The sequence below is a fragment of the Erythrolamprus reginae genome, chromosome 2 (assembly GCF_031021105.1).
Source record: "Erythrolamprus reginae isolate rEryReg1 chromosome 2, rEryReg1.hap1, whole genome shotgun sequence".
Classification (NCBI taxonomy): Eukaryota; Metazoa; Chordata; class Lepidosauria; order Squamata; family Dipsadidae; genus Erythrolamprus; species Erythrolamprus reginae.
In genome coordinates this window covers 252381815-252407695 of record NC_091951.1, presented here as the reverse complement: position 1 = coordinate 252407695, position 25881 = coordinate 252381815, and the positions used below count along the sequence as shown (strand labels likewise).

The 25881-nt window shown below is 40.5% G+C and overlaps 1 protein-coding gene across 1 annotated transcript in view; it reads left to right on the top strand.

Moving 5' to 3' along the window:
- LOC139159569 (SUN domain-containing protein 3-like) overlaps window positions 1-24617 on the top strand; it is a 217948-nt gene extending 193331 nt beyond the window's left edge. Inside the window, exons 3-11 of the mRNA XM_070736877.1 lie at window positions 8299-8360; window positions 9971-10026; window positions 12226-12266; window positions 13886-14042; window positions 15718-15802; window positions 16248-16357; window positions 18572-18739; window positions 21199-21288; window positions 23974-24617. Coding sequence (XP_070592978.1) covers window positions 8299-8360; window positions 9971-10026; window positions 12226-12266; window positions 13886-14042; window positions 15718-15802; window positions 16248-16357; window positions 18572-18739; window positions 21199-21288; window positions 23974-24120 — 916 coding nt within the window. The 3' untranslated portion in view covers window positions 24121-24617. The remainder of the gene's footprint in view (window positions 1-8298; window positions 8361-9970; window positions 10027-12225; window positions 12267-13885; window positions 14043-15717; window positions 15803-16247; window positions 16358-18571; window positions 18740-21198; window positions 21289-23973) is intronic.
- The last annotated feature ends 1264 nt before the right edge of the window (window positions 24618-25881 follow it).

Genomic DNA, 25881 nt, shown 5'->3' with positions numbered 1-25881 from the left:
AGAAAGGGAAGATTGAGAGTTCCTCCTGCCAATATGTTTTTCTTTATATCTTTGAAGTTTCATCCCATTAATTCTAGTCTTACCTGAAACAAGTGAGAATGAGTCAGGACCCTCTACAGCAGGGGTCTTCCATCCAGCCTTGGCAACTTTTAAACTTGTGGACTTCAACTCCCAGAATTCCTGGCTGAGGAATTCTGGGAGTTGAAGTCTACAAGTCTTAAAACTTCCCAAGATTGGAGATCCCTGCTCTACAGTGTGAAGCCCTTCAAATATTTCAGCTAGCTATCACATCTCCTTTCAAACCTCTCTTCTGCTAACCTTATCTAGATCTTTTAATCATGCCTTCGCTTGTAGGACTTCAATGCTTTCACCAGATTCCAATCTCTTCACCATGTTGGTAGCCCTTCTCTGGATTCACTCCAGTTTAAAAAATATCTTTTAAACTGAGTGGTGGAGGACTGAACATGATAGGCCTAAGGCTGAATGCAATTTTGTGTAATCTGATATCTGTTTATCTTGAGGCTCCTTGAGATATCAATTGCTTTTTTTTCTTTTTTGCAGCGGCATTATACTGCTGTGACATGTTGAACTTCTACTCCACTAGAACAGTCAAATTCTCCTTATACAGTGGTACCTCTACTTAGGAACTTAATTCATTCTGTGACCAGATTCTTAAGTAGAAATATTCTTAAGTAGAAGCAATTTTTCCCATAGGAACCAATGTAAAAGCAAATACTGTGTGCAAACCCATTAGGAAAGAAATAAAAGCTCAGAATTTGGGTGGGAGGAGGAGGAGTGAGAGGAGGACAGTTGCTGCCAAAGGAAGAAGATAAGATGAGGGGAATGAAAAAAAAACAAAACTTTAAGGCTTAAAAAATAAAAAAGGACTCTGAGGTGGTGAGGAGGAGCACACGCCTCTAATACACCTGGCGTGAGGTGCCACCCATACACTGCCTCCCATACACTGGCTGCTGCTATCTGCTGCCTCTTCCTTCCCATGCTGAAGGGCTCCCTCCTCCTGTCACTCGTTCCCTTTGTAGCCGCCGCCTTTCCTTTGCTGTGGTCCCAGTGGTACTTGGCACACTGAGCGCAGTGCCAAAGGATCTCAGTGGACATTTGAAAACCATCAGAATTGACAAAATCTCCATCTGTCAATTGCAAAAGGCCGCTTTACTGGGATCGGCAAACATAATTTGCCACTACATCACCTAGGTGCTTGGGAAGCACCTGACTGGTGATGAAATACGAAATCCAGCATAGTGATCTCATTTGCTGTGTTGTATCGACATAATAATAATAATAATGATGATGATGATGATGATGATGATAATAATAATAATAATAATAATAATAATATCTGCCAGCACGCAAGCTGTTTCCCTGCAGCATGTGTGTCGCTGCCAGCCAGCTGATTTTTGGTTCATGCGGAGGCTCTGGGAAGGCATTTTCAGCCTCTAGTGGGGGCAGGGGAGGTGTCAAGGTTCCAAGTAACATCTGAACTAAATCAGAATCTGAGTCAAAGTACTCCTCAAAGTTTCAATTTATTTCCGAAGCCATCCTGGCACCCACACTGGGAAACCTGAATCTGAGTTTCCCACTCAGTTGAAAGTTCACATCCCTTGTTCCCCCCACCCACAAACTTGTCACATTGCCCACTCAGATTGTGCCAGCGGGGCAAGTCCTTCCTCCGCTTCCGCCCAGGTGGGTGGGTATAGGATGGCCTTGAACCACTCGAAAGAATGCTTTGTGGTTGCATCTGTTCCCTCATGAAAATCACCCCTCCCAAGTTCCCATAAACATCAGGCAAGTGTGGCAAGCTACTGATTTGTCACCAACTTCTGCACCCACTTGAAGGGTGTCAGAAAGCCTCTGGAGCCTGGAGATGGTGAAAAACAGGCCTACTGGGCCCACCGGAAGTTGGAACATGGGCCATTTTCAGCCTCTAGAAGGCCTTGGGGGTGGAGGAGGCTGTTTTCGCCCTCCCCATGCTCCAAGAAAGACTGGAGTCTGGGGAGGGCAAAAAGAAGACTTAAGCCCCCCCAAAAAATTTGGAAAACGGGGGAGGGGGACATGCATGCATGCATGCATGGGGCAATGCGGACATCATGTGTGCATGTGCAGAGGGGTGCATGGTGCATGAGGGGCATTGAATTGTGGGTGTTGGCACGCACACACGCTTTTGGCACCCGAGGGGAAAAAGTTTTGCCATCACTGTCATAAGGTCTTATAACTCACTAGTGGACAAGTAGTAAAGAATTTTTCTGAGTCCATGTGCTATCAACTAACATTGTTAGGATTGAACCTGAGAGAAGACAAGTCAAACACTCTAGCCCAGTGATGGCGAAACTTTTTTTCCTTGGGTGCCAAAAGCACCAGTGTGCGTGCACTATTGGGCATTTGCGAGTGTCCACACCCATTATCCAATGCCTGGGGAGGGTGAAAATGGCTTCCCCCATCCCCCAGAGGCCATGAGCACCCAGTTTCCCAACTTCTAGTGAGTCTGGTAGGCCCATTTTCCACCCTCCCCCACCTCCTAGAGATCCTCTGAAAGCCAAAAACACCCTCCTAGACCCTGTGCAAAAGCTAAAAATCGTGCACATGTGTGCTGGAGCTGAGCTAGGGCAACATCTCATGTGCCAGCAGATATGGCTCTGCATGCCACCTGTGGCACGTGTGCCATAGGTTCGCCATCACTGTCCTAGTCAATCCTAGCTTTTTGATAATTCAATTCAATTCAATTCAATTTATTAGATTTGTATGCCGCCCCTCTCCGAAGACTCGGGACGGCTCACAACAGTAATAAAAAAACAGTATAACAATGGAACAAATCTAATAATAAAATTATATAAATACCCCAAACAATTTAAAAAACCATACAGCACATACATACCAAACATAAAATATAAGAAAGCCTGGGGGAGATGTCTTAATTCCCCCATGCCTGGCGATATAGGTGGGTCTTGAGTAACTTGCGAAAGACAAGGAGGGTGAGGGCCGTTCTAATCTCCGGGAGGAGTTGATTCCAGAGGGCCGGGGCCGCCACAGAGAAGGCTCTTCCCCTGGGGCCGGCCAAACGACATTGTTTGGTCGACAGGACCCGGAGAAGGCCAACTCTGTGGGACCTTATCAGCCACTGGGATTCGTGTGGTAGAAGGCGGTTCCAGAGGTATTCTGGTCCAATGCCAGGTTTATTACCAACACTTTAAAGGTCATTACCAACACTTTGAATTGTGACCGGAAACCGATCAGCAGCCAGTGCAGGCCACAGAGTGTTGTAGAAACGTGGGCGAATCTAGGAAGCCCCATGATAGCTCTCGCAGCCGCATTCTGCACGATCTGAAGTTTCTAAACACTTTTCAAAGGTAGCCCCATGTAGAGAGCGTTGCAGTAGTTGAACCTCGAGGTGATAATGGCATGAGCGACTGTGAGCAATGACTCCCTGTCCAAATAGGGCCGCAACTGGTGCACTAGGGGGACCTGGGCAAACGCCCTCCTCGCCACAGCCGAAAGATGGTGTTCCAATGTTAGCTGTGGATCGAGGAGGACGCCCCAGTTGTGAACCCTCTCTGAGGGGGTCAATAATTCCCCCTCCAGGGTAATGGACGGACAGATGGAATTGTCCTTGGGAGGCAAAACCCACAGCCACTCCATCTTGTCTGGATTGAGTTTGAGCTTGTTGACACGCATCCAGACCCCAACAGCTTCCAGGCACCAGCACATCCCTTCCACTGCTGTCTTGCCTTCATAACTTAAGTTTTTAAGTTTTTAAAACTCCACAAGTAAATGCAAAAGGTCTTCAACGGGCACTCGTAAGATTAGCCTCCCAGCCTTCTGACTATGAATGAAATAAGGGTAGAAGAACCCATAGGGTAAAAAAAATGGACCCAAGTGACTTTTTTTTTTTTTGGGTGCTTTGAGCAATCAATAAATGAACGGTCATAAGTCGAGGACTACTTCCCTGGAGGCCTGCATGTGTTTATGTTCAACAGCAAGAAAAGCTTTCTGAGACACACACATACACATTGTGTGTGTCCCCCCCATGTGCTCACCAGCCCGACAATGAGAGTTGTGGCCCAGTTTGATTTGCATTATGGAGGGATGTCATGCCATCATTGACACGGAGGTGAGAGTTGGTTCCACACTCCTTGACCAAATGCTTGACAATCCCCAATATGACACTCTTGGCAAGCTAAATACGGTGTGTTTGTGTTTGTGTGGGTGGCACCATTCTTGGTTTGAGTGTTTACCTAACTGGAAAGAAAACTAACTTCAGATTGTGTCCCCTTGTTCTTGTGTTCACTTTCGTATTAAAAACACTTCCCTCCTGAATCTTATTTAACCCTTTGACATATTTTTTTATTTATTTTTTTATTTTATTCATTTGTCCAATACACAAATACATAGGAAGATAAATAGACATGTGGTAATATATATAAGGGTAAAAGTGAACTAAGAGGAGAGGATATATGAAAGGAAGAGAATATATATGATAGGTGAAAGAAAGGAAAGACAATTGGACGGGGACGAAAGGCACACCAATGCACTTATGTACGCCCCTTACTGGCCTCTTAGGAACCTGGAGAGGTCAATCGTGGAGAGTCTAAGCGAGAAATGTTGGGGGTTAGGGGTTGACACAATTGAGTCCGGTAATGAGTTCCACGCTTCGATAACTCGATCGTTGAAATCATATTTTTTACAATCAAGTTTGGAGCGGTTTGTATTAAGTTTGAATCTGTTGTGTGCTCTTGTGTTGTTGCGGTTGAAGCTGACATAGTCATTGACCGGTAGGACGTTGCAGCATATGATCTTGTGGGTAATACTCAAATCGTGTTTTAGGCGCCGTAGTTCTAGGCTTTCTAGGCCCAGGATTGTTAGTCTATTTTCGTAGGGTATTCTGTTTCGAGTGGAGGAGTGAAGGGCTCTTCTTGTGAAATATCTTTGGATGTTTTCAAGGGTGTTGATGTCTGAGATGTGGTATGGATTCCAGACAGATAAATGTTTCAATCATGTGCCCCCTTTTCCTTCTGTCCTCCAGACTATACAGATCGAGTTCATTAAGTCTTTCCTGATAAGCATAAAACGTATCAGGAAAGACTTAATGAACATGATTGGAACATTTAAATATGTCAAAGGGTTAAATAAGGTTCAGGAGGGAAGTGTTTTTAATAGGAAAGTGAACACAAGAACAAGGGGACACAATCTGAAGTTAGTTGGGGAAAGATCAAAAGCAACATGAGAAAATATTTTTTTACTGAAAGAGTAGTAGATACTTGGAACAAACTCCCAGCAGACGGGGTTGGTAAATCCACAGTAACTGAATTTAAACATGCCTGGGATAAACATATATCCATCCTAAGATAAAATACAACTTTCAATGGGAAGGTTTAAAACAAGAGCTGTTGAATGAAAGAAGCCAGAATGAGTTTATTTACAGAAATCTAGCACACGTTGACTCACTTAGGAAGTTTGGGAAAGTTGTCATTTTGGTGACATCCAACACTAATCATATGTTGTATGACACAAGAGAGGACTGAAGAGCCTCCGTGGTCCAGTGGTTAGAGTACAGTATTGCAGGCTATTTCTGCTGATCACTGGCTGCCAGGAGTTTCGCAGATCGAATCTCAGTAGGCTCAAGGTTGAGTAAAATGAGGACCCAGATTGTTGGGGGCAATAGGCTTATTCTCTGTAAACTGCTTAGAGAGAGCTGTAAAGCACTGTGAAGCGGTATATAAGTCTAAATGCTATTGCTATTGTATCTTTTATTTTTTTCACACCTCCCTCTCTCCCTCTGCATCCAATCAGCTGGTGGATGGGCAAATGGCAGTTGGCTGTCTTAGAACTCAGGCTGACAATTGACATATAACGGCTGAAGGAAGGTGGTGAAATAAGAGCCAGAGAAAGACTCAGAGGTTATTGTGGAGTGTCAGATATTGTTGGGCGAGGCCTTTCTCTTTGAAGTAAGGGGACCCTTACAGGTATGCTGGGGTACAATTTTCCTTATGGTCTACAGCAGTGATGGCAAACCTTTCTTTCCTCTGGTGCCAAGAGAGCATGGGTGCGCGCTATTGTTCATGCGTGAGTGCCCACACCCATAATTCAATGCCTGAGGAAGCTAAAATAGCTTCCCCTGTCCCCTGGAGACCCTCTGGAGGCCAAAAATGGCCTGTTCCCCAACTTCTGGTGGGCCCAATAGGCTCATGTTTTGCCCCCCTCACCCCTCCTGAGGCTCTCTAGAAACCAAAAACTCCCAGGGCCTCTGTGTGAGCCAAAAATCAGCTGGCCAGCACACACATGCACATTGGAGCTGAGTTAAGGCAATGGCTCACATACCAGCAGACATGGCTCCGCGTGCCACCTGTGGCACCCATGCCATAGGTTCACCATTACTGGTCTACAGCTTCCTTTCTTCCCTTCCACAAGCAGGCAATTTCCTCGGTCAGCTGAAGAGGGTTCATTTCTGAACTCCCTCCCAGATTCCCACAAGCAACCTCAATGGGGAACCAAGCAGAAAGTTTGGTTCCCAATCCCTTTTTGTTTTTTTCATTCTGTTTCTCCATTTAATTAAGGAAATAGGGATCTCTGGAAGAATCATCCACAAGGGATCACCAGCTGTTTATTATATAAAGTAAGACTGACCTCTAGTGAAAGTATCCAGCACTTCAACTCATTTATTTTTCTTCTTCTTCACCTGGCAGTAAATTTGTGTGATTTGGAAAAAATAGAATAAAATTTAAAAAGTCCTTTAGCTTTCAATCCTCATATTTCATACTGAGAATTCCTCCCAATGAAGGAAAAAGGCATTCTCAGATATCAGATTTTCTGGATCAACTTCTATTTCAGATGGTGCAGAAAGTACAATCATCTGTTAACAGGAAAAAAAATATAGCAAAATGTTAGATCTTTTCACAACACATACGTTCTCTGGATTGTGCCAAAGAAGATGATTATAACAAGCAACTTTTTAGAAGAGGGTTAGTTAGAAACAAAGGAAGGTTTTTTGATGTATTTAGTAAATCATTATCTCCACTGCAGGTCCAAGAACTGAATCTGGGATCAATTTATTTGTTTGTTTGTTTTATATTGTTTTATATTACTCACCCATAGTGACTCAAGGCAGCTTACAGAATATAAAACCACATTTGAAACAATAAAGATAATAAAAAGAATCAAATAAATTAATATAGTATAATATAATAAAATCACCCCCTACCCCATTCCCTACCCTGGCAGTAGCAGATCACACGAGCCATTTAATGGGCTCCATCCCATTCTGGGTTCCCCAGGCCCGTTGGCAGAACCAGGTCTTCAGCGCCTTCCGCAAGTGTAAAATAAATTTTAAAATATTAAATTTTCCATTCTTCAGTCATTCCATTCCACCACTTCTTTGATATTAGTGTAATTCTTGTCCCGCAGTGAATCATCCTATGAAGAGTTGGCCATGTTGAAATAAACCCAGTTAAAACACCCATGGACCTCTTGAATCCTTTGCATAGACTCAAGCTGCCTCTTTCCTCCATTACTTGCAGGAAGAAAGCTTATGTTTTGTCTTCCTTTACTTCACAAGTAGTCTTTCTGCTGATCCTCTTGCTGGTTTTCATCAACTCTACTATGTTTTTTACTCTCACTTCTGCTTTTCCATATCTCAAGCAATGTAATAACCTGAGCATTGCCTAGAATTTGATGCTTGACCTGTTTTACATGCAGGCAATTTCCAATTCCATATCTGCATATCCAGTTTGGGAAAGGCCCCTATCTGATACCTAACAATGTTGCTAACACCTTAAACTGAACTGGTTGAACTCAATAGATGCATCTTCCTAGGCAAAGTTGGCTCTTCCATGACATGTGTACTTCAACTCCCAGAATTCCTGAGCTAGCATGACTGGCTCAGGAATTCTGGGAGCTGAAGTTCACAAGTCATAGAAGAGCCAAATTTGTCTACCCTTGTCCTAGGTGTTTCTTCCCTTTCTCATGCAACATCTAGCATAGCCATAATGTATGGTGTGATAACATTGGCACTAGGGGTTAAGGAAACACCCTGTTTGATGACATCACACCATGCATTGTTTTATGGCAGATATCAAGCAAGGAAAAGAGAGGAGAGAGAAAAAACATGAAGCAGCAGCAACCCTCAGAATGACTTGTTAATAAACCTCTCTGGTTGGGAAAAGAACGAGCAATGCCCTTGAGTGGCCTTCGCCATTATCAAAATTCCCATTCTTATCCTTAGCATTTTTATCCTAAGAATTTTCCCGTCTATTGACTTTTCCTTAATGATCCTACCTTCCTCCACAGAAGCCAAATGGATAACTGTGTGAAATGCTTGATGTTGCTCATCATAGCTGCCTTAGCCATTTATGGTAAGTACTTCCACTTGAGATTTGAAAAAAAACACATCTGAATAGCAGGAGGTTCTCATGGATTGAACAAAAAAGGTGCTTGTGTCGATGACCTGAGTGTCAGAAGTCCCAATGTGCCAGATTTTATCCAGAAAAGTTCATGTTTTAACTCACGTCAGGTGGGCAAAGCAGTGGTTAAGGAAGGTTTCCTTATTGCTCATTATCACAACCCACTAATGTTTTTCCGTCACTCTGAGTTTACAAACAAAGTCCCACGAGGGTGATAAGCAGGAGATAAGCAGGGGTAGGGCTACTGCCTGGATGTGGGAGGGGGAATGCAGTGGGGTAGTGAAAATGCACCCCCAAAGCACCCAATTTGCATTGAAAGATGTTGAAAGAAAATGCAGGGCGTCCTGCATAAGCCACACCCACAATGTGGTAGTAAAAGTTTGGTAGCCCTTCACTGGAGATAAGTCCAGAGTTCCAGCAACCAAATAATAGTCCAAGAGTCTGAAGTCTGAGAGCTGAGACCAAGCCCAAAATTCAAGGAACAGGATCCAGCGAAGCTGGGAAGAAGCACATCAGAACAAGCAAGTGTTCCCGACAGACACACCTTCTCAAGCATCTGATTCAATCAACCTTCCCCAGCTTTCCTTCTGAGGAAGGACGGGGCTGCTTCCTTGTAAGCAACCTCGCTGATCTCCTCTGTGCCCCTCTCCACTCTGCTCTCCTCATCCGTTCCTTGTCAGAGGCAGTCTAGAACAGTGGCGGGTTCCACTTACCTGCATACCGGTGCGCTGCACGGGCATCCTACTCATTCGGGTGGTCATGGATGTGCGCCTGTGCATCCGTTCTCACATGTGATTTTGCTTTTGCGCATGAAACAAAAACTTGCTGAAATCTCCTGAGGGGACGCTCGCTCGCATGCAATTTCGGTGATTTTTTGCTTCCACGCATGTGGAGAAGCAAAAAATCAATCACATTTCACTCACCTGAGCATCCCCTCGCAGGATTTTGCTTCTGCGAATGTGCAGGAAGCAAAAAAGACAATTTTTTTTTTAAAAAGATGGCGCCAATCACCAGAATATTGAAGATGGCATAAGAGTGGTTGCACGCAAATTGCGCAATCTAGCGGAATGGAGCTCCGAGGCGTACAGGTAGCAGCCCACCACTGAGAGGCTACCATCTCTGTTGGTCCTCTGCAGCTGCTCTGCTCCTGCAGGAGGATCCCCATCCGGTTGCCCCCCCCCCTACTCTCAGTGCCAGACGGCCTTGGGAGTTCCTCATCCCCTTGACTTTCCACTCATTTATAGAGGACTATGTCTTCCCTGTTGGACAGTCCCAGCTCCAACTCCTGCTCCTCTGAACCAGGATCCAACTGCAGATTCTTGCAGGACGAATACGCATGGAACTGCACAGCGGAAGTATACAACCTGCAAACAAGGGCATGTTATTGTATATCCTATTCACCTTTTTCTCAGATACAGATTTTTCTTTCACTACTGAAAGAGCTTCTGTAAGAGACAATTTGGGTAGGTGGTTGAAGTAAATGAAGGCTGTTTGAATGGTAAGTATCGGTAGAAAAAAGTGAGATTTTAAATGCTCCTTCAGGTTTTGTTTGTTTCTTACAGGCACCGTTTACAGTGTTTGTGAATACCTGCAATTATCCGATGGCCTGTCATCCAAGGTAAACACCATTACATGTAAGGGACAGAAAAGGAAGTCATCGAAATAGTTTGGGGCCAGATTGGGGAACTCATAGAGAATTTGAGAATTTGGCCTCAAGACAAAAAGGCTGCGACACACAAACATCCTTTCTTCAGTAACAATTCTCAATGGAAACAAGCCCTTGCTCGATAATAAGAGGCCATCAAAGATGCTGTTCACATTTGTTTTCTTGGGTTTTGAGGCTACCAGAAATGTTGTATCTGGAAAACAGCAAGTGAATTTGTGTATAATCTGTCATCATGGAAGTGACAGTTAAAATCTGGATTTTATTTTTTAAATATAAAAGAATGGCTCAAGTAGCAAACTTGGCTCCACTACTTTTGCATTCTCCAAAAATAGGTACTCCTTATTTAGTGACTGCAATTGACAAACTACAAGTCCGTTGCTCAGCAAAGCTGTCACTAAGCAAAAAATCACATGGCCACAATTCTGCTTATTATTTTACTTCAGCTTTCCCTTGCTTTGAAGCAGGGGTGTCACAATCATGGCACAGCTGCATCACACACTGGCCACCCCCACACCCCGGTTTAGCGAAGGGGGAAAAAAGTCACAATACATCACATAATAACAACATGACAACATGAGTTTGACATCCCTGCTTTACAGCATTAGGATATAACCACAAACAATGAGCCCAAGCATAAGAACATAAGAAGAGCCATGCTGAATCAGGCCAAAGCCCATCGAGTCCAGCATTCTGTGTTACACATTGGCCCCCTAATTGTACATGGGGATCTTGAGCAGAAGGAGAAGGCAAACCCCTCCCTTTCCCTTGACCCCTAAAAAATGGTACTCAAGGGAATCCTGCCTGCCTCAACCAACATAGAGGCGGCACATGGACATCCATTTCAATAACCACCGATACACTTGGCATCCATGAATCTGTCTAATCCTGCCTTGAAGCTATCAAGGCTGACAGCTGAATTCCATAAACCAACGACCCTCTGGATGAAGAAATATTTCCCTTGATCTGTCCTCGCTTTCTTACCTATGTGCTTTAAGGAGTGCCCCCTCGTCCTAGTATTGTGTGATAGAGAAAAGAATTTTCTCTATCCACCTTTTCTATCCCATGCATGATTTTATACACTTCGATCAAGTCACCCCTTAAACGCCGTCTTTCAAGGCTGAAGGGACCAAGGCGTTGCAACCTGGTATCATAAGGGAGGGGCTCCAACCAGTGTGGAAGGTGTAGGGAGAACTCAATTTATGAAGAACCTGGAGAAAAGGCCAAATCATATGCCCCTTTTCCCCTACTCCCCATCGTTTGAAATGCTTACCCTGGCACTGGGATAATTAGAAAGAATGGGAATGGTGTTTGCATTTACATTCAGTGGAAAGAGAGTGAACAGGTACATGATGGGGAATATGCATTGAAAGGAGTGTAGCTGCAGCTTCTTGGGAGGCAAATGCCTTCAGGGGTGAAAGTGACTAGGATTTTGTCAATTCCAGGCAGCAGCTGCTACCAGGCTGTAATCAACTAATTAACGTTACACAACTGAGCCTGTTAAGTTGTTCTCAGCAGTTTTGGAGTAACCACTGCTACACAAACAAGCAGCTCAGGAAGTGACAGCTTGCTTGGGTTTGATATAGCAATTAAAATGCTGGCTTAGAAACCAGGAGACACTGAGTACTAGTCCTGCCTTAACCTTGAAAGTTAGCTGGGTGATCTTGGCCAAGTCACACACACTCACCTTAACTCACTTGTTATTTTGGGGAAAAATAAGAGGAAGAAGGTATGTTGGGATATTTTGTAAATATATATATATATATATAATGGAACGTAGGATACAAACAAGCAAACATAAATTAAAATGTATTGGCTCTACCAGAGGGTATGGGATAAGCACAAGGCAATGTGGACAGGTAACCAAATGATGTTGTAAAGATAAATGTGGTTATTGATTCCAAAGTTAGTTTTTCATCATCTATGTAATGGTAAATTCTCACTATCTGAGGCAATCACTAAATGATAAGATTATAATTTACTGCATAATTCTGGCTGGGTAGGTATGGAATTGAAGTCAAGAAGCATAAATATATATAAAATATATATATATTAAAATGGTCATAAATTAACTACAGTTAACTATGATTGAGGTCCACGGTACAAATTGTTCATATAAAAGTTGAATCATATATGTTTTTTTCCTTCCAACAGGAACTAGCAAAAGTGTATGAAACTGAGCTGAACAATCTCTGGTAAGGCTATTATACATCCCTCCAAAATATCTTAAAGAAAAAGACTTTACTCATTAATTAAATGTATAAACTGCTTAAATCTATCTCATGACACTGGGAAATTTACAAAATGCAATAGTTAAAAACAAGAATGCACACAAGCTTTTTTTAAAAAAAAAAATCTGGAAATCGTCACCCAATAAACCAAAACATTGGAAAGAGGCCTCTCCTTCTTCAAACGTAAGATATGGAAGAAAAGTTATGGTTTAAAGGAAAAGAACTGTACTAATCTCGGGGAATGTGGCTTGTTGAAATGCAGCCAAGCTTAGAACTACAGGAACTAAGACAGGGCTGCCCAACCTTGGCAAATTTCCAGAATTCCCCAGCCAGGCATGCCTTGGTCTAGGAATGTAAGCCTCAAGCTTCATTATCTCGTGTACATTAGGGTTAAAATAATAGGTTGTCCAATCCCATCCTTGGCCTACACCAGGGGTAGGCAAAATTGGCTCTTCTATGACTTGTGGACTTCAACTCCCAGAATGCCTGAGCCAATCATGCTAGCTCAGGAATTCTTGGGAGTTGAAGTCCACATGTCATAGAAGAGCCAACTTTGCCTATTCCTGGCCTACACCAATCCCTTTGGAGGCAATCCTAAGACTGAAAACACATTGGAAGTCTTCTCTGGATAAGTATGCATTTGCTTTTGGTTAGAGACTACAGTGCAACATTCTTTCACACCCAAGGAGAAAATATTTCAGCTGCAATTCTATCCACCTTTCTGTGGAAGTAAGTTCCCCTGAATGCAAAAAGATTCATTCCTGACTATGTATATTTAGGGCAGGACTGTCAAACCCAAGGCCCATGGGCCGCATCCGGCCTGAGGGAGGCTTAGATGTGACCTGTGGGACTGCCCTGTAAACAGTAAAGATTGGCTTCTTGGTGCCTCTGCTGGCCAAAACAGTGCTTGGGTGGGCCACATGCGGTGGCCGAGTTTTGCAGGAGGCCGTCACAGCAAAAAAATGGAGCCTCCAGGGCCTCCACAGGTGCCACTGGTACATGTGATGTTGAGCTGACCACGCCCACTATGGCCAACTTTGTGGTCGTAAGTCCTCAACTTACGACCACAATTGAGCCCAAATGTTTTTGTTGCTAAATGAGACATTTGTTAACTGAATTTTGCACCTGTTTACCACTATCTTGCTACACTGGTTAAGTGAAACTCTGCCTTTGTTAAGTTAATAGCATGGTTATTAAATGAATCTGGATTCCCTAATTGACTTTGTCTGTAAAAAGGTTGCAAAAAGATGATCATAACACTGGGACTCTGCAACCATCATAAATATGAATCAGTTGCCAAGCATCTGAATCTTTGTCATGTGACCATGGGGAGGCAGCAACAGTCCTAAATGTGAAAAGTGGTCGGAAATCACTTTTTTCAGTGCCACTGTAATTTCAGACTTATTAAATGAATGGTTGTAAGTCAAGGACCAGCTGCATCACACTAGTCTACAGCAAAAATCAAGGCAACACTAGACGGAAGCAACAATAGAACGGGTTTGTATCCTTTTGCTTTCCCATTTAACAGTTTTTCAGAGTTTTGCATATAATCCTGACACCCATTTCCCCTCCTTTATTACAAGGAAATCACAACGTCTGCTGGAAGATCAATTCCATGAAATTCAGGACCTTAAGAACGAAATGGATCAAATACAGTCTGAGATCAGCAACCTCCATAAAGGCCGCCTGCAGTCCACCAAGCAAATCCTTCAGGAAAGTGACTTATCAGGAGAGGAGAAAGTAGGAAGCTGCAACTAATCTCAGAAATTCTCTGGTTTCGATCTTTCCAGATTATAATTTTCTTTTGCACATCTATTAGCTACCATAGAATGTCATTTTCCCCCTTTTACAAAACTGAAGTCTGTTAGTTGTTCTCATGGCCAGCCTAACTCGTACCAAATATGCTTAAAAAATACAGTAGGGAAAACATTGAACCACAGTGAGGGTTTCTTTCCTGCTGCAAAAGGGTAAATTATAATTTCATACTGGGCACTAGTATTCCATGTTGCATCCAGTTTTGGTCGCCACAATATCAACAAAATGTTGAGAAACAAGGATGATGCTAATTGGGTATATCTACTCTAATGAAAAGAAGGATTAGGGATGACACGAAAGCAGTGTTCCAATATTTGAAGGACTGCAGAGAGCAGAGAGCATCAACCTGTTTTCCAAAGCACCTGAAGGCAAGACAAGAAACAATGGATGGAAACTAATCAAGGGAAAAAGCAACCAAGAACCAAGGAGAAATTTCCCAACAGGGAGAACAATTAACCAGTGGCATAGTTTGGACAATCCTAGACCTATGGTGGTGAATCTATAGCATCATGCGAGAGGTGGCATGAAGAGCCCTCTCTGTGGGCACATGCGTCATCACTCCAGCCTAGCTCCATCACATTTCTTCATCAGTTTCATTTTCAGGAAATGAAATTGTGGGACTAAAAAAAAAATTCACTCAATCAATTCCAACTTGTCATGAAAGGAAAAGATCTCACAAAGTTGGAATTGATTGAGTGAATTTTTTTTTTAGTCCCACAAACTTTTGTTTCCCTGAAAATGAAACCGACAAACAAATGCGATGGAGCTAGGCTGGGGCGATGACACACATGCCCACAGAGAGGGCTCTGCATGCCACCTCTCGCATGATGCTATAGATTCACCACCATAGCTCAGGTGTCTTTATGGTGAAGACAAAATAATTACTCCTTTTGGAGAGTTGAGTGGTATAGAAATTAAATAAAATAGTAAATTATGGGATTACCCTTTACCAAAAGTTTAAAGGATATTTGTACATCTCCAACCTGCTACATGAGATAGTCTGTCTGGATTGATTGATGACTCTAAGAATTATTGAATCACCTCTCCTTTCTACATACTTTTCTTCTCCACAGAAGTTCCAGCCTTTATGTCTAAAAAGCATGAGCATTGCATATAGATTTCTGCACTGATATACATTTTTGTCTTTTGACATTAGCCCCCAAATGCCTGTGTCCCAGGGCTGGCTATAGTGTATGCTTCATAGGCATCATGTTTTCACGTACTTAAATGACATATGAAAACATCTTAATGCTATCTAAAAGAATCGTGGTACACACTGTTTTAAGCACCAGCAACCATTCCTCCTTAGCTAAAATCTGATAGAAAAATATTATTAGATACCAGTTAATATTCCTTTATGGGCTATTCATTTGGGCACATTTATTTCCTGTCTTTACTCAGCAAACTTGAGAAACAAACCATTTGCCAAATTGGCAAATTTTGACTTTTTTGACATGATGCTTTATTGTCCATATTTGTGTATCTGTTGCTAACAGTTGGAATTAAGTCTATGGTTCTATTCATAACTTATGATATCTAACGTATGTAACTGATATTTGTATAAACCATTTCTCTGATGCATTTTTCTTCTCCTTGGCAGGAAATTATTGATATGGTCAATTTGGCTTTTAAGAAGATTTTTGAAGACGATATACAGAAGGCTGACTGGGCTCAAAAGTCAGTAGGTAATGTCCTGAAAGATGGAGTGGCTTTGGGTTTGCAACTCACAGCCAGGAGTGTCTTTGCATAAACTGCGACTTGAAAAGTGATTTGAAATCATATCTGACAGATTTTTCTCTTTCTACAATAAACTCTACAAAAGATGAATTATTATTGAATAATTACAGTATATATGAGTGAATTTAATTTCTGATGAAATGTTTCTTTATATTTTATTCTGTACTTATTCTAGCCTTTATAAAAGTATCACCTATCTACATGGAGACTACGCGGGAACTAATATTGGGAAATTACATGTGAATGAATGTAATTTCTGATAAGAAATCTCTTTATATTTTACTCTACTAATTCTAGACTTTAAAAAACATCTGTCACAAGAAAATACATCTAAATGTTCATTAGAAATAGAAAACAACTTGAGGTTACATAATCATCTGTCTGTCTATCTAGGAGCCACGATTGATAAAGACAGGACATCTAAGTCTTTCGATTTTTTGCACCAGGAAAACTCTTGGTTTCCATTTATCGCTTCAGCCAACCCTCCTGAAACTATTTTACAGGTGCAGTATTTCTATGATTGCTATTAGTTAATTCAGAAGAATAGTACAATTTCTCAGCTAGAAAAATAGTACTGCCCCGAGTCCAGTTTCTATCTCATAACTATATACATGTCATTATTTTCTTCTGGATGTTTTCTTTAACTTCTCAATCTAGCCTACACCATAGCCCTTGGATTTCCTAGAGATCTTGTATTCCAGATCGAAATGTTGGTAAAATCTGACTTCATTTAATTTTAAGGAAAGCTCAGTGCTTTCCTTAAAATTAAAGGATGCACATATTTGTCAATGGCTCTGCAAACTTTTTCTGCAGTTCTTCAGGTCCTATTTTGTTCTGACTTGAAAATCTAACTGTTGCTTTTAATTGCATTAAACTAAGGCAGAGTTCAGAAGTTACAATAATATGATTTCGGTTGGTTTAGAGCAGGGAGAGGGAGGGTGAAGGACTACCAAATTTTTTACTACCACACTGTGGGCGTGGTTTATGCAGGACCTGCTACATTTTCTTTCAACATCTTTCAGTGCAAATTGGGTGCTCTAGGGTGGAGTTCCAATTTCACTACTCCACTGCGTCCCCTCCCATCCGGGCAGTAGCCCAACCCTGGGGAGGGATGCACAAAACTCTCCAGCTCAAAAACAGAATATTCCAGAGAAGAACAAAATCTTCTCCTTTGTATGTTGTTTCTGAATGTATATCTGGAATAGTTTGTGAAGTTCTGAGTTGCTGTATTTAAGAAGATTTTAAATGATGGCAAAAGCTGTGATGACGCATTAGTTAGAATGCAGGATTGCAGGGTAACTGCTCACTGCCAGAAATTCAATCCTGACCAGTTTAAAGTTGATTCAGTTTTCCTTCTTTCTGAAGTCAGTAAAATTGGGGGCTGATAATGTTATAAACATCTCAGAGAGTGCTGTAAAGAATGGTATATAAATCTAAGTACTATTGCTATTGCTATAGTGTAGACCCGGGGTCCCCAAACTTGGCAACTTTAAGACTGGTGGACTTCAATTCCCAGAATTCTCCAGCCAGCATAGCTGGCTGGAGAATTCTGGAAATTGAAGTCCGCCAGTCTTAAAGTTGCCAAGTTTGAAGACCTCTGGTGTAGACTGTTTCTCCTTATTTATGCTTTCTGGACGTTGGAAAGCAAAAGGATAATTCTCTCCCATTTCTATAGAAGTCTTCATTATTGGGTTTCAGAATGGAAGAAAATATTTCATTCATTCAGATCTAGGATGTGTTATTTGAGGGTTCCCTTTATTTTTTTTGAGCAATACACACACACACACACACACACAGTAAGTTTATTAGTAAGGAGTATGCATAAGCAAACTATTGTGCCTACCATCCCTGCCTTATTGTCCTATTTGCCTGTACCTACATTACTTATGTTTGTGTTTATATCAATACCTGCTATTATTTACACGTTTTGATAAACAAACACATAAATTTAAAAAATAAAATAAATCTGCCAACCTTCTGGGAATATTTCTTTAATCTCATCCATCCCCTTTCTCTGTTCTTTTCACCTTGTACTCTCCTCACTTTATGTAATCCTTTTTCCCAGTTCGTCATCCATTCCCTTCATTTCTAGAGGGATAAAAATAAAAATGTTGGAGATCCTGGTCCTTTCTTGCCCATCCTCTTCACTACTCCCCTCAATGAGATTAAAAGGCAGATAGACAGAAAGAGAATGAGAAAGAGGGAATGCCTCATTTACAACTGAGGAATGAGGGAAGAATGACATTTTCCTGGTTGCAAATGATTGGAAAATTTACACTAGTTCGGATATTATTCTGGTTTAATTACAAAACTCTATTTACGCACTAATAGTTTACTTTGCTGGTGTATCTGACCTCTTAATAAGCCAGAGAAAACACAGATTAGAGGTCAGAAGCAATTTTGTCACACATTCACAATAAAGTTCACCCTACTCCTGGAGAAACCCCAGTAATTATTGTACTCACACATCAAATCAATCTGCAGGACCTGAATTCATTTTTTTAAATTGATTTTTAACAATTTTAAGATACCCACAACATAAAACAAGTGTATAGTGAAAAGTGCCCACCACCCAACAAGCATACATACCCCACCACCAAATTGGGTGTGTTTCTTGTATAAACCATTTTAACCCCAGAGCAATGTATCTATTTACATATTATAGAGTGATTCCAATTTTGAGCATTTTATTTATGTGAATGGTCTCCTGTTTGTAGCCGGATGTTTACCCTGGAAACTGCTGGGCATTCTCAGGATCTGAAGGCCAAGTCGTAATTAAGCTGCCTGAAAAAGTCCGACTCACAGCCGTTACAGTTCAGCACATCTCTAAAGCAATAGCTTTTTCGGAAGGAATCACAAGCGCCTTAAAAGATTTCTTGGTTTATGTGAGTACAATACTGTTTTAACTTATCTTATATCTTTCCTCTAAGGTTCATTAAAAGAACTCCAATTTAGGAAGCACCAAGGCTACTATGCCCTTGATATTGAGCTGAAATAGGATATGGAGCCATGCTGGTATCGAGGTTAAGATGAACGATTAGAAATCAGTGCTCCGAGTTCTATTTCTCCCTTTAGTATAAAAGCCAGCAGAGTTCAGGCCAGTCATTCTCCCTCAGACCAATTCATCTCTCAAAGTTCTTGGGGAAAAATGGGAGGTGGGAGCATTATGAACATATAGCAATGAGCTGCCAAAATGTTTACTGCCACATTGTGGGCATGGTTTATTTTGTGGGTGTGGCTTGCCTGCCATGTGACCAGGTGGGAGTGGTTTGACAATCATGTGACTGGGGTGGCTTAAAGGTCATGTGACTGGGTGGTAGTGGCTTGACAACTCTTTTTCAGTTGATTTGGGAAGGAAGAGGGAGATTATGATCCCGCTATATAGAATGCTGGTGAGACCACATTTGGAATACTGTGTTCAGTTCTGGAGACCTCACCTACAAAAAGATATTGACAAAATTGAACGGGTCCAAAGACGGGCTACAAGAATGGTGGAAGGTCTTAAGCATAAAACGTATCAGGAAAGACTTAATGAACTCAATCTGTATAGTCTGGAGGACAGAAGGAAAAGGGGGGACATGATCGAAACATTTAAATATATTAAAGGGTTAAATAAGGTTCAGGAGGGAAGTGTTTTTAATAGGAAAGTGAACACAAGAACAAGGGGACACAATCTGAAGTTAGTTGGGGGAAAGATCAAAAGCAACATGAGAAAATATTATTTTACTGAAAGAGTAGTAGATCCTTGGAACAAACTTCCAGCAGACGTGGTAGATAAATCCACAGTAACTGAATTTAAACATGCCTGGGATAAACATATATCCATCCTAAGATAAAATACAGAAAATAGTATAAGGGCAGACTAGATGGACCATGAGGTCTTTTTCTGCCGTCAGACTTCTATGTTTCTATGATTAAGTCACGTTATTTGAATAGCCACCAAAAGGACAAATAATAGACAGCATTATTTGTTGAGGAGCACAGTAACATTTTAAGGTTTTGTACTAAACCCATAAGGTTCAGTATGATAACAGATTAAGCAAGTAGCTCAATTTTCTTTAATTGCTATAAAAGTTAAGATCTAGATAATGATTAAAATGATTAAAGTGTTTATGGGTAAAACATACTATTTAATTATTTACTATTTTAAAAGCAATTAAGGATCATACTAAGGTACTAGAGAAGGAAGGACAATAAAAAAATTATTAAGTATTCTATAAATAGTGCATGAACTTACAACTCCCACTGTGTCCCCCTCCTATGGGGGCCACAGCCCATTATTGTGTACAGATCTTAAATTGTAACAAATAAAAGTAAGATACAAATTTAAGAAAAATATTAATTAATACCTTAATTTGTGATATGCAAGCTATTGCTACCTTCAAAAAGCTCCTTTTGAAGGGATTGGTACATAATACACTGCCAGGTTCTCTGGACTGGCAACCTATCAGTAGAGGCTGGATAAACTAGCAATATTTGGAGTAATGAGCTAAATGGCCATTCCCCTTGTAGAATTCTAAGACAAGCAATTATATCTCCCCAACTCTATCAGCTTCCACTCTAAGTAGTCTATTAATTTCTCTTATCCAACGACATGGCCTCACCTTCCCTGGTGTCTTTAATTCAGAAAATGACTAACAATTTCTTTGCTGCTTCCCATATGAATTCGTTTAAAGACTGTCCCTTTCCCTACTCCATAGGATACTTCCATAAGGTCCCATAATCTGGGACATTTCCTGCCTTCACTACAACCCCTGTACAGGATAGTGATTTGGAATACAATATGTGGGAGGAGGAGGATGAAATGGACAAAACCTTTGCCTGCTACTTCCAGGGAAAGTCAGAGTCCAGATCAGTACACCAGAGTTGCTGAAAATTAGCAGCATAGCTTTCTGACATAAGCCCTAACATAGGCATCTTAACATTCCTATATCTTCTCTTCTACTCTTTCTTAGATATATTTTACTATGAGTATATCCTCTATATAACCTACATCATGTATTTTATTATGTGTATACCCACTAAAACCCTCATTGTGTAGTGGACAAAATCAATCAATCAATCAATCAATCAATCAATAAAATAAACATGTTAAAAACAATCTGGCAATAACCAGGGTGAAAAATCACACCACTCTCCATAGCTCTCTGCCCGTTTCATATAAAATAATTCCGCTCACCATTGAAAGATTGCCTGCTTGTCAAGACTCAAAATTCCATTTTGTTTTGTTTTTTTGTTTTCTGCATTGACCTGACTTTCTTGGCCAAGAACTGCTTCCAGGTTGTCCTTCAGGGCTGCTGCAGCATTCAACTCTTCTACACTGATTCCCTCCTTTTAATTTTAGGGGCTAAATGATCAAACAAAAGAGGAGATCCTGCTGGGAACATTCAAGTATGATAATGAGAAGGAATTAATTCAGACATTCCAACTGAAGGTAAACTAGAAATGGGAGAAGTGGGGTAGAGGTAAAACTAAAGTAGGATAGAGTAAAACCGAAGGGGCTGTGTCAGAGGGAGTTGTTTTGAAAGAATCTCTCCAATTTCTGCCCCATCTACTAAAAATCAGACAACTTTTAATTCAGTACTTTAAGGAGTGGATTAGGCCAGAGCTGGAAAACCAGAGCTCCTCCTGAGGAAATATAGTTATAATCTGTGGCACTATACAGATAGTCCCCGACTTACAACAGTTGACTTAATGGCTGTTCAAAGTTTCAGTAGCATTGAAGAAAGTGATTTATGACCATTTTTTCACACGTGTAACCATTGCAGCACCCCTATTTGTACACTTGACACCTGACTCACAATTTGGACAGCTGCAGTGTCTCGGGGTCCATGTGATTAACTTTTGCAACCTTCTGACAATCAAAGTCAATGGGGAAACCAGATTCACGTAACAATTTGTTAAGTAACAATGTGTTTCTAATTAAACAAATGTGGCAAGAAAAGTCGTAAAATGGGGCAAAACTCACTTAGCAAAGTTCTCACTCAGCAACATAAATTTTGAGCTCAATTGGGGTCATATGTTGAGGACTATATATATTGATGGGAGCTAATGGGACATAGCAAAACAAAAAACAAAAAACCCCCACCACAAATCTTCTTTCTGATGAATAACAATCCCAAAGCTGTTATATCAGCATTTGGGAAACAGGTCTACAGATTTATTTTATTTACCGTATATACTCGAGTATAAGCCGACCCGAGTATAAGCCGAGGCACCAATTTTTGCCACAAAAACTGGGAAAACGTATTGACCCGAGTATAAGCCGAGGTTAGAAAATGCAGTGGCTACTGGTAACTTATAAAAATGGAAAACAATAAAATTACATTAATTGAGACATGTTTTAGAATATTTATTTTAAAGAAAACCAGTAAACTAGCTCTGTAAATTTAAAAGAGGGTAAACAAATTAACAATATTAACAATAAATTAAAAAGTAAAAAAAGTAGCTCGATCAGGAACAAAGCTAAAACCTAAGAGTTAAAATCCTTCAAAACTGGATTCCTTCTCATCATTAATTGGATTTACATTATTGTTCTGTTTTTATATATGCTGTGAGCCACCCTGAGTCCTTGGAGAGGGATTGCATACAAATCCAATTAAATAAATAAACAAACAAATAAATAAGTGTATCCAAAGAAGAGCTTCTGCATTAGCTGCTGTGAGGTTTTCAGCATAGAAAACCAGATAGATAGATAGATAGATAGATAGATAGATAGATAGATAGATAGATAGATAGATAGATAGATAGATATAGATAGAAAGATAGATAGATAGATAGATAGATAGATAGATAGAAAAATAGATAGATAGAAATAGATACAGATAGATAGATAGATAGATAGATAGATAGATAGATAGATAGATAGATAGAGATAGATAGATAGATAGATAGATAGAGATAGATAGAAAGATAGATAGATAGACAGACAGACAGGCAGATAGAAAAATAGATAGATAGATAGATAGATAGATAGATAGATAGATAGATAGATAGATAGATAGATAGATAGATAGAAATAGATACAGATAGATAGATAGATAGATAGATAGATAAATAGATAGATAGAAAAATAGATAGATAGAAATAGATACAGATAGATAGATAGATAGATAGATAGATAGATAGATAGATAGATAGATAGATATAAATAGAAAGATAGATAGACAGACAGACAGATAGAAAAATAGATAGATAGATAGAAATAGATACAGATAGATATAGATAGATAGATAGATAGATGGATAGATAGATAGATAGATAGATAGATAGAAAAATAGATAGATAGAAAAATAGATAGATAGAAAGATAGACAGATAGAAAAAGAATTCCTGTCTAGCTCTGCCTCATAACACATTATTAGATCCTATTCAAGCAAGGACAGCAACTACCACAAAATACTATTTTTTAAACAGTTTAAATCCTTTCAAAGGAGGGGGAGGAGAATCTGACAGCAGGGGGCCTTTTTAATCCGACTAAGGGCATTGCAGAGAGAGCAAGGAATAGTTTACTCACCATTGCTTTTTCCCCCTCTCGGTTGGAGCAAATGGCTGCCTCATTTGCTTGAGGCAGGGAGAGGAACTACGGCGTGTGAGAGGGGACAAAAGCTGGTGCCTCCTCGCTCTGGCTCAAGCAATGGCGCCCTCGTGTGGTGACTTTGTCAATGACCCGAGTATAAGCCGAGGTTGTGTTTTTCAGCCCATTTTTTGGGCTGAAAAACTCGGCTTATACTCGAGTATATACGGTATTTATTTGATTTTTATGCCGTCCTTCTCCTTAGACTCAGGGCAGCTTACAACATGTTAGCAATAGCACTTTTTAACAGAGCCAGCATATTGCCCCCATAATCCAGGTCCTCCTTTTACCCACCTTGGAAGGATGGAAGCCTGAGTCAACCTTGAGTCGGTGATGAAATTTGAACCACTGACCTACAGATCTACAGTCAGCTTCAGTGGCCTGCAGTACAGCATTCTACCTGCTGCGCCACCCCGGCTCTTGTATATAGATATACAGTATAGTCTTTGCACTCTTCTATTAAACCGATAGAGCCATTCAAGAGGATGACTTCATCTCGATTGCTTTTTATTATGATTGTTCTTTTCCCTCATCTACATTTCAGAATGAACAAGAGAAGGCGTTCCAGTATGTAAAAATCAAAGTGGAGAGCAACTGGGGAAATCCAGAGTACACGTGCATATATCGAACCAGGGTGCATGGAAGGATGGCCAACATAAACCATTTGGGCAAGAAAGTGGATGAAATCTAACAAGATAAATAAATCCTGCGACTTTCCCATATTAAATTTAAATTAAATTTATTAAATTTAAAATATTTTGTTGGTTCTTCCAAGACAAACACCACATCATCTGCGAATGCTTGTGTTTTATAAATTTCTTTTTTAATCTTCAATCCTTTTATTTCCTTATCTGCTCTTATTTTAATCAACAATGCCTCTAATGTTAAAATAAATAATAGTGGCGATATTGGACAACTTTGTCTTACTCTTCGTTGTATATCTACTTTTTTGGTCTGTTCACCATTTATTATAATTTTAGCTGTTTGTTCTGTATATATAGTGTCTATTATATTAAAAAACTTTGTTCCTACCTCTATCTTCTTTAGTTGTACTTTCATAAAGTTCCAATCTACATTATCCAATGCCTTTTTCACATCCAAAAATATAAGCACCATTTGCTTTTCTGGATGTTGCTCATAATATTCTAATGTATTTACTATTATTCTTAAATTATTTTTGATTTGTCTTCCTGGTAAAAATCCATTTTGATCACTATGTATCATATTATTTATAATACTTTTAAGTCTATTAGCAAATATTGATATAAAAATTTTATAATCTACGTTTAATAGTGAGATAGGTCTATAATTTTAAATTTTTGCTTTTTCCGTGTCAGCTTTATGTATTAAAGTTATTAAAGTTTCTGACGATGTTTTTGGTAATTTACCTTCTATCAATATTTGATTATATGTCTCAAGCATATTTGAGAAAAATATTTCTGTGTCCAATTTATAAAATTCGGCTGGTATTGAATCTGGGCCAGTCACTTTATTATTATTTTGTTTCTTTATAGATTGTTTTAATTCTATGTCTGTAATAGGTTTGTTTAGTCTTTGCTGTTGTGTTTCAGTTAATGCTGGTAACTCTATTTTTTCCAAATATTTGAAAATAAATCCTCACTTATTTCTTCTTTTGTATCATTGTTAATAAAATTTTCTATCCATTTTTTGTACTCTGGGTCTTTTATTATAGTTCTATTCATTGTCCAATTTTTTATTTTCCTTTTACCTTTCCAATATATGGATAAGGGGTTGTGATCTGCCCAAGTATTTGTCTCTATTTCTATTTTATTAATTTGTTCCGTTATATGGGCAGGGGCCCAGGCCATATCAATTCTAGACCAAGTCTTGTGTGGGTTAGAGTAAAAAGTACAGTGGTACCTCATGATACGAACCCCTCGTCATACAAACTTTTCAAGATACGAACCCAGGGTTCGGAATTTTTTTGCCTCTTCTTACGAACACTTTTCACCTTACGAACCTGCTGCCAGCCGCTGGGATGCCCCACCTCCAGACTTGAGTTCGTCCCATTTTTTCCCACCCTGTCCTGCCCCATTCTCCCCTCTGGATCTCCATGGGTTTCCCCCGTTTTTCCCCACCCTGTCCTGCCCCATTCTCCCCTCTGGATCTCGATGGGTTTCCTCCGTTTTTCTCCACCCTGTCCTGCCTCATTCTCCCCTCTGGATCTCGATGGGTTCCTCCCGTTTTTCTCCACTCTGTCCTGCCCCATTCTCCCCTCTGGATCTCCATGGGTTCCTCCCGTTTTTCTCCACCCTGTCCTGCCCCATTCTCCCATCTGGATCTCCATGGGTTTCCCCCGTTTTTCTCCACCCTGCCCTGCCCCATTCTCCCCTCTGGATCTCCATGGGTTTCCTCCCGTTTTTCTCCACCCTGTCCTGCCCCATTCTCCCCTCTGGATCTCCATGGGTTCCTCCCGTTTTTCTCCACTCTG